Source organism: Malurus melanocephalus, unplaced genomic scaffold, assembly GCF_030028575.1.
Source record: "Malurus melanocephalus ecotype Western Australia unplaced genomic scaffold, MMel_1.1 scaffold_125, whole genome shotgun sequence".
In the NCBI taxonomy this organism is placed as follows: Eukaryota; Metazoa; Chordata; class Aves; order Passeriformes; family Maluridae; genus Malurus; species Malurus melanocephalus.
The window spans coordinates 839,729-855,240 of NW_026623357.1; the positions used below are offsets into that span (position 1 = coordinate 839,729).

Here is a 15,512-nt window from a genome sequence, read left to right on the forward strand (position 1 = left end):
GAAGAGCTGCTGTGCACCCCCCAGCAGATCTGGGGACTCCCATTTCTSCTCCTGCAGCTGCCAGAAATCAACCTCAGAGCAGGCAAGGTGCCCTACACCCACTTGTTCACCACATCAGCCAGCCCTCAAACAGCGGGGAAATTGTATAAAAAAAGGGCACAAAAAAGCCGTTTACTCCTAAAAAAGAGCACAATGGAATTAGCTAAAATGAAGGGCAGGGGAGGGATATCGTGCTTTCTGTCATAATTCAAACACATAATTAAAAATAAYCAACATTGAACCTCAATGTATATTTAAAAAAAAAAAAAAATCTTTGCTGATCATATTTCAATCCCAAACGTATCAGGCTCAGGTAAGGCTGCTTGTTTGGGGAATGGGGCTGTCACTTTTTCCACTGCTAACCCCTGTTTAAGGGGATTTATAACTTGGCTGYAAAAAYATAGTCTGGGCTAAACCTGGCACATACAGTTTTAGCCCCAGAGAACATTTTTATTTTGTTGGGKYTTTTTCCCCCAAYGACAGWGTAGCAAAAAATTTATACTCATTAGGTCCGGACATACCTGTGAATTTATTTCTAAGTACACAGTAATATGCAAAACTGTTAAATAGCTACARTAAAAGTTTCCTAAGTTACTCTACAGGACTGCATTATTGCTTTTTATATAATTTTTTTTTTTGTTCAGTGGCCAAGCAATTTAAACGACACTTCCAGCATTCCATTAATCCCTTCCGTCAGGAATCAAGATTTCCTCCATTAAGCAATAAGAAAAATGTTTTAGGTCTTAGTGATATCAGTATGAATTTTTGATGTTGAAGGGTGAAGAAGTAAAAGCAGAATAGCTGCACACCTAACAAATCAATCTTTCCGAAGGCCTAATTCTGTTTCCATTAAATGTTCTTTGCATCCACTAAAAAAAGGTTCAGACATCAAAATATTCCACAAGGAGCAGGTATTCAATAGGAAATTAATGTCTTTTTACTTGCAGAGTGAGATATTGACAGATTCGTGCACACACACACACAAAATAGGTACTATTTCAACATTATCAAATATTATATTTCAACACTATAAAATAATTACTTTTCTTTAGCAAATAGCTCTGGTGTGACTCTGATAACTTCAGAGCTGCCCCAAAACCTCTTTACACTAATTGAAACAAACTGATGTATTTGCTCACAAGCACAAATATCTTTCAACACTCAACAGAAAAGTTTTATTGTGTAACTGGAGCCACTATTCCTAAGACTGCTGTAAATTTTTTAGGAGAGACAAATGTTCAGAAAGATTATCCACCACAAAAGCTAAAGCCAAATTGTGCAAAGGACCGAGCCACAGGGCCACAAATAATTCAACACAAATATTATCTCTGCCCTCGTAACTCTTGATACTCATGTTTAAAGAGTTCAGAAAAAAAAAAAAATCCCTCATGAAGTCACTGAGAGGTCACAAGAATTTGACATTTTGTCCATAAATGTGGAAAGGAACAGTCAAGAAAATGAATGTGAATTCCAAAGAACAACTCTGCTTCCACAACTAACCTGGAATACTGCTATAGCACACACAGCAGCCAAATGAGAACTTTAGAGAAGCATTTTAAGAAGGCTAAACAAACAGGAAATATGTAATTTTTATTTCTGGAGGGGTTCTGTTTCAATTTTTTACCTCCAGAAGTTCATCCTCCAGTTGCAGGAGACCAAGTGCTGCAGCTGGGCCATCTGAAGCAATTGATGAAATATAATGATGCCCATCAAATGTGTCCAGYTCAACTCCTAATCTCAGAGTGTGGATGGGTAACAGCTGCCAAAATAAGAAATATATTTAAGTATTAATCTTTATTTACAATGATATGAACCCATTTGGGATTCAGCAAATTGAACCACACACAGAAAAATGTTTAAATGTCCACAGTGACCTCATCTGCTGTCCACAACTTCTCTTCACAAAGTGTTTGCACCAACAAAAAAAAAAAAACAGTCTGCTCTTTGGAGGAAAAGACAATTTGAACTGTATTCTCAAATAATCAAACTTATTGGGAAAAATGCAGAGAGAAGTAACTGAAGTCCAACCCACCCAAAAGGTGAGYTGTCAACAAATCACAGAMTGGTTTGGGTTGGAATGGACATTAAAGATTATCCAGTTCCAGCCTGGCTTTTGTGGAGCAAAATAAATAAAAATAAATAAAAGAAATTCCATGTTACCATAAAATCTCCCCACAAAATCAGCTGTCTTACTCCTTTGGGAGCCACACTACTTTGAGATAGAAAAAAATACCCACAAAGCGTTCCCTATAAGCAGCTACTAAAACTAAACTTTTTCTGCAAGGGGAAATCACTGATTCTGTGTGAGCCTTTTCCCAGTGGGCCTCCTTAATTTGGAATTTTTCTCTAGGGAAGCTTCAACCCTCAGTGCCTTAAGTCTGCTAAAATTAGGAAAACTAGAATAAAAGTGATTCACTGCTAAGGTAAGGCAGCAGAAATCATGGCAACCTGGGGGGAGGAGATCAGCAGGAGCTGCTCCTTCAGATTGGARTTTTCTGGCTGTTTATCTGGATATTCAAGTAAAAGGAGCAATCCATTGATCCACAGCCTTCCTTCACACTCATGCCTGATTATGGCTTCATGGCCCTTCCCTGCTCAGATGCCCYCACAAATACATAAATTCATCACCTCTACAAACCTCTTTTCCACAATATTAACACAGGTGCCTTGAAAAGCTATTGGAACTGAAATTAATTTAATCTCTGAYAATTTAAATTAATTACACCTCCCTTTCCATGAACTAAAACCACCTTGACAAACTCCTCTGTGGGACAGTGATATTGTTCAGCTGAGTTTTGATCTTTGCCCCATTCTATGCTATTAAGCACCCCAAAATTTAGGGCTTTTGTGCATGGCTTGAGGGTGTTTTGTTGTTGTTTAGAGGTTCATTTGCCTGTACCATGAAAAGGTATTGGATCAGCCCAGGAGATAAGCAGAGCATTGGCAGCATTTTTTTTTTTTTTGGAAAGAGCCACAAACCCACAAAATTCCTGAAACACATCTGGAATCGTGTCATGCCCTCCCCAGGATGACTCTGCCAACATACACTGCGAAGGAAACCACCCTGTGAGCTTTACCTTTGAGTACTTCTGGAGCTCTGAATCATCTGTAATGGGCATATCCACCTTCACAACCTAAAAATTGGACATCAGAACATGTTTCAATTGCAGGACAACAAAGACTTCACCAGAACGAGAAAAATCCTGGCAAAAACAACTCCCGAGCAAAATAAACYGCACTTTAAACAAAGTCACATTGATGCAAAATAATTTTAAACAAATGTTAGAAAAATCTTCCAGGCACAGAACATTTCCAAGTAGGAATGTGGTGATTATGCACTATTAGCAGACTCCAATATGATCCTATTCCCGGAGCCCAAATGCCAATTTTAGTCAAGTTCAGTAATCCTGTGTAAGCACAAAATGCCATTATGTTTGACACAAATACCCACACGGACTTGCCAATCAGAATTTGAAAGTATGACAGCTTAAGTTGTTACCTCGGGCTATGGAGCAGCCATCTCACATCCAGAATAACCCACCAACTTTTCTAACATGGCTTGGAAAACATAACTTTAATTACCAAATGGGAATGGAAAGTGGGTTATTTGAAACAGTGACAGGAAATCCTTTCAATATCTTTCTCAAAGATTGATAAAATAATACAGTTTTCTTGTATTGTCCCTCCTTAACATAACAGATTTATCTGTAACCTTAGAAGGTTATTTAGTTCAATTTTAAATGTAATAAGACAAAATAGAATCATAGGGTTGGAAGAGACCKTAAAGATCATTCAGTTCCAATCTATGACCCAGGGCTGGAGTTTGGAATACTGAAGTTGAATATGTTTGAAGGAAAGCTGCACTTGGTAGATCTGAAAAAAACCAGAKCCTGGCAAAAAATCAGGTCACTTTTCTTTGAAAACTTCTAGTTTAATAAAGATTACACTTTTCTTTGGGATTGATTTTAAACAGGGCTTCCAGCATATTGTTTTGCAGTACTTAGGGTGTTTTTCCTGATAGACAGAACCCATTTCATGCCAATGCAGGTGTGACCACATGGATCTGTGACTGGTGCCTCCTCAGCTGAGTGACCCCACACGATCCCTGCTTGGGATCTCAACTCCTTCCACTGGCACCACAAAGGACCAGCAGCACAGGAGCCACAAGGGCCACCAACCCCTCTCTTCAAGCAGCACTTTCCTCTAAAGAWAAACACTCCTGAGAGAATCCTGTAGGCACCTTTGGGGTGACCTTCAGGGAGCTGAGTGAGGATGGGGTGCTGTAGGGACTGGGGTGTCACTGATGCCTGAGGATTTCAGTTTCTCTATTTCCACATCTCTGTACCCCTGGGATTCTTCAGTGTTTAACTCCAGACTACACAGACAGTGCTGAGCTCCTGCTCTCCCACTTTCACACAAAACAATTCCTCTGCAGCCCCAAACTCAAGGACACYTCCCTGTGCCAGGCCCCAAGAGATGGAAACAGAGAACTGAGGAGAGCCAACTTGGAGTGAATGACTGCAGCTGCAATTGGAGGATTCAGCCCCAATGTGCAAATGGGCAAAAGTGAAAAACTCGTGAGCCATTGTCCATTGTGGCTGTGGGACTGCCCTGAGTGCACCTGAAGGCCCTGCAATGAACAGAACCACTTTTATTCTCAGAATTCTGTCCAGCCTCTGGTTTAGGTAAGTCTGGGCTCAGGATCATCACGGGCTGGACTCAAACTGAACACTCCTACTGAACACAGCGAGGAGGCAAATGCACCCAAAACCAAAAAAAACTGACTTCCAGAATGAGACACCACAAGAGTTCTCTTCTATTATCCAAAAAAAGCCCATCACTGACATTTTCACTGCTGACATTTCATCAGCAGCAGCTGAGGAAGGWCTGGGAACAGCCAGATCCACCAGCTCAGCAGGTTTTTGGTCCTCTGTGGGCAGCCTGGTGGTGCTCAGGGAGGTAATATCAGCCCTTGGAAATGTAAGGGTGGGAATACCAAGCAACTGAAGTGGGCAGCCCTACAGATTTATTGCATCACGTCCATAATCCTACACGAGCTCCGGGTCTTAAAGGAGTGCTAATGGAAAGGAGGGGAGCGAGYTTCTCCAGGCAATTCTTAAAGCTACTTTAAATCTTCCAGCGAGAGACTGGAACGATGGCTACTCCAAGTAGTAAAAATAAGTGTCTCTAAATCAACTGGACAAGCATTGCAAAGACAAACAGGGCATTTTCTCGGTGGTGGTGGTGGTGGTGAGAATTTTTTAAGGCTTGAGGAAGAACACTGTCTGGAGCCTTTTATCTGCTGGCTCACCCAGCACTGAAAAGCACAAGTGAATTACAATTTCCATCAACTCCTCGTGACAATTCATCAAAACAATCTTTTGCTAGGCAATTATTTAATATGAAGTGAAGAAATATCTACTAGACACTGGCACCACGAAGTTATGCTGCTGAGAATTGCTTCATACTTTCCCAGCCTGTTTGAAAATCATTCTTTCATTCTTCAGATAAAATTGTGAGATTCTTGTGAAAACAGAAGCTCTATCCTGAGCTTTTTTTTCCAGTGCCCAATAAAACAAATAGATCATGAATGAAATAATAAAAAYGCCATGTATTTTAAGCGGCTGCTGTGACGCAGATTTAACAGGACAGTTGATTTCCTTAAATCACTGCTCCTGTCTCATATTTGTTTAACAATGGTATCTGCAAAAACAGAATAAAATAAAAGGGCAACAAATCCCCCAACTCGTTATAACATATATTTCAGCCCTGATGTTGCAGGCAAGAAAATTTGATGTTACTGATCTGTTCCAAACACTGAACTGTTCTATAAACAGACTGTAATGCTAAGCTCACAGATCTGTAATTTAAAGAAATAACATTCATGCATGTAGTTTGTTGAAATAAAACATACCATAACTTCGTATTCTGGTCCCAGCAGGTTTTCCCACTTGGATTTCAGCTCATGTGCTGGAGGGAGTGGGATTCTTCCTAAATACGAAAGTGAATATTAAAGTTACAARCATAATGTACATTCAGAAGTACATTTACTTCTAAATACTCCAATAAAAATTCAGTGTAAATAAAAGATTAGAGGGAAAAATCCCCAGAAGGGAAGTGCATTAAGCTGAGTCGATCAAACAGTGCAAATCAAAAATGTCTTTCTTAGGAAAACAATGCAAAATGTCAGCTCCTGTAAAAGTGTGATTTATTCAGCWGAGAGGCAGAAGAGGTGATGCCTGATGATGAGATGTGAGTTCTGCACCACGCAGCACCGTAAATAAATCATTCTTTCAGGCTGCAAAACAAATTTCGCACGACTTCATCATTTGTTGCCATAAAAACGCTTCCCACTCCRGGGAAACATTGTCTCCCACCCAAAGGAGCCCCCTTAAGAAGGAAAACACCTGACAAGATATCGCTGCTATTGAGGGGCTGTGTCAGCACAACGCAGGCACAGACTTTATTTATACATTTGGCAGGTATAAAGTCTTGTCTGCTTTAATTAGGCCACTAAGTAACATGAGCTTTAATATAAGCCCCAGCTCTGAACCAGCCTTCCGTGGGAACTTGGCTATCTTGACATTTATATCTTTTCAGCTTTCTTCCTTATGCAACCGAGGCAGTGTTACAGTCCTGTAAGACAGTTTGACAGAGCTAGACAGCAGAAAATGACTGGCTGCCCTGCGTTTGACCTCGGCCAGAAGCTCAGCTCACGTATAAAGTTCCAAGCTGGAGCGATGTGGAACTGGGAAGAATCAAGCTCCACGGCAAATTCCATCGAGCAGCAACAGCAGCAGCATCTGGGGSCTGAATTACCAACAACTGGGTGGTTTTTTTTTTTTTGTCCCCCTGAACGACTGCAGTGGTTTGTCAGATGTCTAGACAAGGCACAGACTGCTCAGTGTTGCTGCTGTGTCGCCCTGGAATTGGGGGTGTCAAGCACAAGCTTGGGTTTTGCACACACACACAGAGTAAAACACCTCGGGGGGGGGGGGATTGTGAAGGCACCAGGAGGAGCTCAGTGCCCACCAAGGAACAAAAACCTGCACAAGTGGTGTGTCAAGCTGGCCCTGCTTTCAACACCTTCGTGGACTGTGAGGACAAAGCTCTGCAATGCAATCTTTGTCACACACATTTACAGCTTCCAAGTTTTCCGCTCGATAAAAACAAAGATTGGAGTTTACTTCTGCAACAGCACAACCCACCCCTGCATCTCTCCAGCTCACTTTGAGCCATGCCAGACAGGCAAATTCTGCCTGATCTCCACTGAGAAATCACACTCCTCAGAGCCCAACAACTGAGATGTCACTTGGAAATATCCAGAGTATCTTCAACCTACAAACGCAGCAAACTTAGATATCTGAGGATTTGCTCCAGCAAACGCAGATATCTGAGGATTCTACCAGTCCTGATAACTATTTTCTGTGACCAAAACCATGCCCCACCGAGATTAAAAACTTGAGTTTGTTCTCTCTGAAATAAATAATTTCCTTAAAAAAAAAAGACTAGACAAATTGTCCTAAAATTCTCAACTGCCAGTTAAGATTTTTTTAACTTCACTGGAAATTCAAGTTTCTAATGTAACACTTATTATCAAGCACAGGCTGATCACGGTTTTTACTTCCCAACTGTAGCAAAATCAGAACACCAGTGCATCCTTCTGCTCCTTCCACCTGCAGAAAAGCACAGGGACAGAAATTCCTGAGTCCCTTTTTCTGCTATTACAGAGCTGCACAGGACCTRAGCACCTGCAATCCCCTGTGAAGCCAAATATAGATTTTAAGGTTCACCAGGAGTAATGAACCTCAGRGTCAGGCTCAAAGTTCAGTTCAGCAACTATAAGCTGTGTTCAGCTGGCTGAATACAAATTTTTTTGTCACTTCCAAAACACATTACCAAAATCTACAAGTTGTTCAGAGCAGGTGCTGATGCACGTCTCCAATTCAAGTTTTCCCCTTTCTTTCTTTTTTTCAAATACACTTTGAAATCTCTGCTTGTAACTTTCTCAGAACAGTGGAAATGCTGGCTGAAGAGAATTGGATTGAATATATTCAATTCCAGTGGCATTGCTCAATTCACTTACAATGTTCTTTTTTCCCCAAACAGCTTTTTCCACATGGCAGCTAATAGGAAATTTCTTCCTAGTCTCTCATCCAGCTGAATTCCTCATGCCCTGACATATGTACCATGTCTTCCATAATGTGCAAGGCCTCAGAAATGAAAACACTTCCCAGGGACAGCTTTCATCAGCAACAACTTTTCAGCATATTTAGTCTGTCCTTCTGCCTGCGCTTCCAGGCAGTTTTTCATTTTTAATTAGCAAGCATAAAGAAGAAACCACAAATGCATTGTAAAAACCATGTTTTCTGGTCAAAATTGTCAGCTTCTTCAAAAGTGGGATCTTTTCCTCTTGCAGCTTCCTCCTGGTCTCACAAAGCTCCTACACAGGGGTGTGCTCTGTGCCCCTCATTAAAGTCCTGCCTTTACCTGCTGGACTTTTTTCCCCAGACATCTCCTGACTGCCATCATTGTCCCTCTGGGTTCTGAGCATCCCTCAAGGCAGGATGGGGCAGTTCTGCCCAGCCTGCAGTTGCAGAGGCAGTTGTGAAGCTCATTGCCTGCACTCTGCAAGCAYAAAGTTTCAGGCCCCGTGCACGTTGTAGCCCAAACCCCATTGCCTTTTTACCAGAACTCCTTAAGCATTTGCCTGGCCAGAATTACTACTTAATGCCTCCCCAGGAAACACAATTTAATAAGAATTTCACACAACTGGGCTTAAAGGGAAGTAATTCGCATTTTATAAAACATACCTTTTACATTAAACTTCTAAAAGCATTTCCAGAGTTCAGTGAGAGCCTTAAATTAGCAGTATTTATTTTAGCACTGTTATAATTGCCCATCACCACATCCAAAATAAGCACCTATCTCTGGAATTTGAAGTTGGCCATTAAATTCTATTCTGAGGTGAAATCTCATGCATCRTATTTCTGCAGGAGTAAAATATGCATAGAAGTCCCACAGTAAAAAAAAAAAAAACCAACAAGCTGGGTAAGTGACACAGGATAGACAAAGTATTGCTCTTTTCTAGCTCCTGTCATAGCAAAACAATGCTTTGAGAACCTCAACTCTCAGCTACTCAACCACCTCTGTTCTGGCTTCCTATTTCTGGGAACATGCAAAAGTCACAACAAAGGATGTCTGGTTACGAGGCTTGGACAGAAAAGTAAAACAGAATGGGATATAGGAACTGCTACATTCCTCTCGTTTCCAGGTTGTCTTTAATACTGACAGATCTTCAACAATCACAGCAAAATTGCTATTCATTGACAGCCGTAATTTAGAATCCTCTATTACATCTACATGTCTTAGAAACGACAAGGCATAAGGATAATTTATGCTGACTTTAACACAAGCTGTATAAATTCACCCAGAAGTTCCTGTAGAGGAGCCCAGAAATCTGCAGGGGAGTTGAAGTATGCCTTCTGGGAAGACCTCCAGCCTTGGTTCCAAAATCAGCTCAAAGCCAGAGCAGCCCGTGCCTTTGGGACCTGCCCCTGTGTCTGAATGGTTTTTGTTAAAAATGTGGCTTTTCTGAACTCCAGCTATTGGGTCTTTATGCCCAAGACACCAAGTTTTTTCTTTATGCCCAAGTTCTGATGAAGCCACTGCAGTGCCAAAGAGGAAACTGCAGCAAATGGGTATGGGAGATGTGGTAGAGGAAACCAGCAGAATGTTGTGAAAATAYTCTGCACTCTAAGATGTGTGAGGGCAAAAAGATCACAGGATGATCAAGGCAGGAAAAGCCCTCTGAGATTCAGAGGATGGGTATGACTGAGGTACCATTGGATCAGGAAATAAATGTGAATTCCCAGGAATTCCTTGTCCTGATGCTGCTCAGCAGCAGCCTGGGGCAGGGCAGGGAGCAGAAGAGGAAGAACAAGGCTCTGCCAAGGGGAGAGTGCAGGCAGGACACCTTAGATCATCCCAGAACGAGGACAAGGAATCTCTGAGCTGGAGGCTTTCAGCTCTGCAGAGTTCATGAGAATCGTTGCAGGGCACTGAAAGGGCTGCACCTCCACTGACTGCAACCTGAATAAAAAACCCTCCCAAAACAAAGGGGATCACTGCTGACTGGAAAAAGGCAAATTTTATGCATGGAGGAAGATCCAGCGAGTTACAGCCCCTGAGATCATGGGATACCACATCTGTCTATAAAGTGATGATTCTGTGAACCACCACCATCTGCACATTACCACAGAATCCACTCCCAGAGCTGTGGACATTGCTACAATCAGGGTGAAAGAGCTGGCAGATCCAAAGGGGAGAGCTTCAGAAAGCATTTCAGGGCAAAAGCTGAAAATGGAGAAAGCCCTGTCAGTTAATCAGCACTGAAAATGGATTAAGGATGGTGGCCTTTCACCAGGCTCAGGAGAGACCCTGCAAAATACCCTGTCTACCTGCTCTCTGCTGCTTTTCATTTTGAAGATTATTCTCCTGTTCCTGTTTTCCCTCATTCTCAGTGTCCACACTAATTTCAGTCCCTACAGCTCCAGGGGATGCAAAGACTGAACAGTTGGCTACACTGTAAAAACAGATGAAAAAAACTCCAAATCATATGCTGCAAAATACAGGAAGTAGTAACACCACCTCACTAATTCCCCGTTATTTTGGTAGGGTGGCTACACAGGAGTTTTGCACAGAATTTTTCTGAATCTCCCATTTTTGCTCCTTTTCATTCCTCCTTTAAGTATCTTAATTTTCTACAGTGCTCCCTTAAAAAAATGTGGCATCCAGTCCTGAACTGTTAAATGAGGTAACTGTTAATTGAGTGAAAAATAAAATCAGCTGCTAGAAAAAAAGAATTACCTCTATCTGAAGGTGTTTCTGAAGCARTGGCAAAGGAAGGTTTCCTTCTAAGCAAGGTGAGACATACAGTCTGCCCCGTGTTCCGCAGCGCCTCCACCACTTCGTGGTTGGTAAAACCCTGTATGTTAACTCCATCCACCTAAAACAAGAAAATTTTATCAAATAATAGAAATTGGGCTGCTTTCTCAGGCTGTGTTGTGCAGTGCCATAGGCTGGGAGTAATAGATCCATTATTTAGTGGGGGAATTATGGGGTTGCCCTCCCAAGACTGAAGTTTTTGCAGAACAATCTCATTAAATCAGTTACATTTTACTAATGAGAATTTGTTTTCAAAATGCATTTTAAAAGGGAGMACAACAGTAATTTCTTCTTTCTGTTTTCAGGGGACAGCCATTAAACAGAATATACTCATCTGATACAAGTATGCACAGATTTTTACTTAAATTTTGTTTTTGCTTACAAAAATCAGCTTGACAAGGACTGTGGATGAAGGYTCCAAGCAGAGCAGTCAGCCTGGARCTCCATTCACTGTTGGATTTCTAACATGACCCACACAAGCTTCTACACACAACTGTTTGTGCAATCCACCCCAAACTGCCCAATTCTTACATTTTCAGATATTTCAATTTACACTCAAAATACTCTGTTCACCCCAGTGTCAGATCATGCATCAATAGGGCCTTTCCTGCAGATGAAAGGTTATATTAATTTTTGCTCTCACAGAGGAGAAGCTGACTTTGGAAGGTCTGGCATGGCACACATTTTAGAAGTAATTTAAAATCATATCTCTATAAATATTATCTCTTAAAACAAAAAGGCTGTGGAATTCATTCCTGCTTGTGCTGTGAATGCAAAATTGGCTATTATTCAATTCACTCTTATTCAATGGTTTTTCCATTTTTCTACACATAAAGCCAGGGCTTTTAAACCTAAATTGTGACCATTAACATTTTGATTGTATCCACACTCCACAGCCATTAAGGAACACAAACAGTGTGCCACATCTTGCAGAATCTTAACAATCCTCAAATCACATTCAATTCAAGCAGAAGTTAATGTTGCTCATCTTTACTGCAGGCCAAAAGCCAAGATTCCCCACTCTGAAACACTTTAATCCAAATGCTTGCCTCTTTCACAGTTAACTACTATTTACTACTTCTCTGAATATAAAATAATATTTAACCACAGCAAGCCAAAGCTCATTTCTGTCACAAGTCTACCTAAACAAATACGAACCACCAAATTATTTCTTCTTGCAAAGCAGAGGAGGTTTAATTAATTTCAGAAAGTCTTTACTATGTTGTTCTTTTTAAAAGAAATGTGGAATGTACCAGTTCTACAGCAATACATAAGCACAGGATTTTACTTACAGCAACGATTTTGTCATGAACATGAATTTGGCCATTGTGGTCAGCAGCACTACCAGGTATGATGTTTTTCACAAAAATCCCTGAAGGTTCTGTTTGGGGAGGGGGGGTGAGAAGGAAGAGAAACAAGTCACTGCATTAACCTCATTTGGTTCTTTTCTTAAGTTTTTTAATTCCAGTTTTTTAATTCCTTTTTCACACAGTTCCTTCTGTCCATAAAGTGATGATTCTGTGAACCACCACCATCTGCACGTTACCCCTCCCACAGCCTGACATAAAACTGAGGATCTCTGGTGGAAAAACCAGCGCTGACACAGCCACCTGTACACTGACCTCAAATTTTTTTTGCTTAAAATGGCTCACAAAAGGCCACCTCCTCCTCCACGGATTCATCCTTGTGCTTACCCAGGCTTTAAACCACAATCACTTAAATCCATGCTGCGTTTGATTTCAATAGGACTAACTAAGCTAAAAGTAAAGTATGTGCTTAAGGACTTTGATCAGGACTTCAATCATCTTACAGCTAAAGAATTTAGGACTTTAAATCTTAATGAAAAAGGATTTTTCTTAAAAAAAAAAAGAAGAAAAGGGAAACATGGAAATCAGAAAAGCTGTCCTTTGTCATGTTTGGCGTTTGATTATTAATTCTAACTCCCAATTAGAACAAGGAAATAAAAATGAAGGAACAAAAATAATTTAAAAATCCCTGAAACACTAACACTTCTCTTTAACAAACTCCCACCAAATATGAAATGCTGATCTGTGATTGTAGCAAATCTTGACACTTCACCCATCCTTTTTTGGGCACTGAGCTTCCTCTGACACCTGCCCAACATGGTCTGTCCATGGTAACAGAACCCCTCCCTGGGGCTTCAATCCCACCTTTCCCCAGTGCCTGGCACTGCCCCTGGGCTGGGATCCCTGACTGGCATCACAATGGGAGCTCCTGGGAACAAAAAGGGGCTGGAGAGCAACCCCAGCTGCACCACATTCCCACAACACTTCCCAGGAGGAAGGGAGGGATGAAAACCACTACCTCTGTGCATAAAACCAGATCATTCTGTTGGGACAATTTGAAAGATATTATCATTTGTGTCACCAGTATTTGAAAGATGARTTAACAGCTCTAATTTAAAGAGAATTGAGGGGAAAAAAACCACTTGATTCCCTGCCCCCATATCCTAGCACAGTTAGGAGCTACTCATTTTCCCCACAGTCAATAAAGGGTATTTGAGAAGTCCAACACTTCCCTAAATCCTGTGGAACTCACCCATATCACACGTGCCAGCATATCCAACAATTGTTATTCCCAGGCTTTGCCCATTCTTTTTCACAAGTTCAACATCATAGGTGTCAAAAATGTTGTCATTATCCTATAAATAAAGCACAAGACTTTAAAATACCTCCTCAAATATCACGTATCTCCTCAAATATCACATAAAATATATCCTCAAATACCACATAAAATATCTCCTAATTTCCCAGTGCCATTACAATATCTCAGGTTAATTAAGACCTTCAGAAGTGAGCAGTGATTGTGTTTTTCCTTTTTAAATGCAATGTAAATTAATTTGTGAAGTCCYTACAAAGCTGGCCCTGTGCAACTCTCCCCTGACCAGCAAAAACCACAACTGCAAGGCAAGAGTTCAAACAGGGAACAGTAAAGACACTGGTGAGACCAAAGAGAAAAACAATCAAGCACATAAATCTGGGATTGCAAGGGATAAATTAAAATACATAGAGCTGTTTGCTTTCTGTAATCAGATACGGGGCAACCAGATCAAAAGGAAGATGATGAGAGTAAKGTCTGTTAAAATGATGAAATCAAGAAGGATACTGTCACTGCCAGCAGCAAAAAAAAAATGCACTGGGAAAATGGAAAACATTTCTTAAGGGAGTGAAAAAAGAGAAGTTCAATCGGATGCTTGCCAAATATCAGCTTTGGAGGGACCCACATGAAAAGCAGCCCAGAGTTCCATCCGTACCTATCTCAGTTCTCAATGGAAGAGAAATCGATGGGCAGCTATCTCGTTATCACACACAGCTCCCWGCACCAGCAGAGTCATTAAGCTCATTAAATGCCTCTCAAGTGCCTCGCTCCACCAGAGGCTGATGGAGATGAAGATAASTTGGGATGCTGTCATTTATCTGCAGAGAACAAGCCCACAGCAACACCTGAAATGGAGCTGTGGCCTTGAGCCTGGCTGCTTTGACAATCTAAAGCTCCTCAGAGTTGCTGCTCTGGACACAGACAATTTTCTCGAAGTAACATGCAAAATAATGGAAATGGAGTCCAGAAAAATCAAAGTGCAAAGTCCTAAATACAGTCAGCACAAGCAGGCTGCTCACACTGCTGTCACTGTCTTGGGCAGTACAGATAATGAGACTTTCTTGTGCCCACACACAGACAGAAGTAGTTTCAGTTATTGTCTACWATGGGAAATTCAAAGAAAATCAAATATTAATGCAGAACTGAAAATAACTAACYGCCTATTAAAACTGCTCTTCTGATGATTTGCAAAAAAAAAGAGAAAAGGAAAATATTTTCTATTCCAAAGCTCATAGCTAGTCAAAGTAYTCAGAAACCAGAGAAAAACTAGATTATAGGGATAAGTTCCATTATGAATCTGACACAGACTGAATGGTGGATCACTGAAATCATCATTAAATTAATAAATGCATTCAGATTAACCACTAATCTTGTCTTCAGCAAATCTCTCTTGGCACCAGGAAGAGCAGTTTCTTCAAATCTATGCATGAAGGCACTATTTAGCTCAGAAAATGATTTTTCCCCCTCTAAACTGCACAGTAGGAACATGGAGAACACTAAAAATAATCCAGGAATCACATTTTGGAAAGGCTGCAGCATTSACAATGCTCAGGGTTGAGGAGTGACAACAGGAAGGAGAAAAACCCTACTTGGTGAAGGAAACAAAACTGAGACCGTGTTATTTTCCCTCTAATATAAGCCTTGGAAAATATGATCCAGCCAGGAAAGAAGGGCCTCATAATGATGCTGATCCCCTTGGAAAGCCTTTTGTCAGAGTACTGGACAATCCCAATTTCAGACTCCAACCTTAGGGACACAGATCACCCCTCCCATCTCCCTGACACTGCATTTGCTGCTAAGCTGATCCCTCCTGGGGATAAGAGGAGCTTGAGAAGGACCCAAAACACTCGGCTGACACAGCCACAGCATTTTTCCAGAGACACAAAACACTGAGCTGCCTTTGCAGT

The 15,512-nt window shown here is 41.1% G+C and overlaps 1 protein-coding gene across 4 annotated transcripts in view; it reads right to left on the reverse strand.

Annotated features, from left to right (window-relative positions):
- The window catches only part of PATJ (PATJ crumbs cell polarity complex component), a 140,012-nt gene that overhangs the window by 108,738 nt on the left and 15,762 nt on the right, over positions 1-15,512 (reverse strand). For all 4 annotated transcript variants that reach the window (XM_057370399.1, XM_057370398.1, XM_057370400.1 and 1 more), the window contains exons 9-14: positions 13,546-13,648; positions 12,279-12,367; positions 10,909-11,047; positions 5,954-6,030; positions 3,117-3,173; positions 1,664-1,798 (exon numbers count right to left, since the gene is read on the reverse strand). In XM_057370399.1, coding sequence (XP_057226382.1) covers positions 1,664-1,798; positions 3,117-3,173; positions 5,954-6,030; positions 10,909-11,047; positions 12,279-12,367; positions 13,546-13,648 — 600 coding nt within the window. The remainder of the gene's footprint in view (positions 1-1,663; positions 1,799-3,116; positions 3,174-5,953; positions 6,031-10,908; positions 11,048-12,278; positions 12,368-13,545; positions 13,649-15,512) is intronic.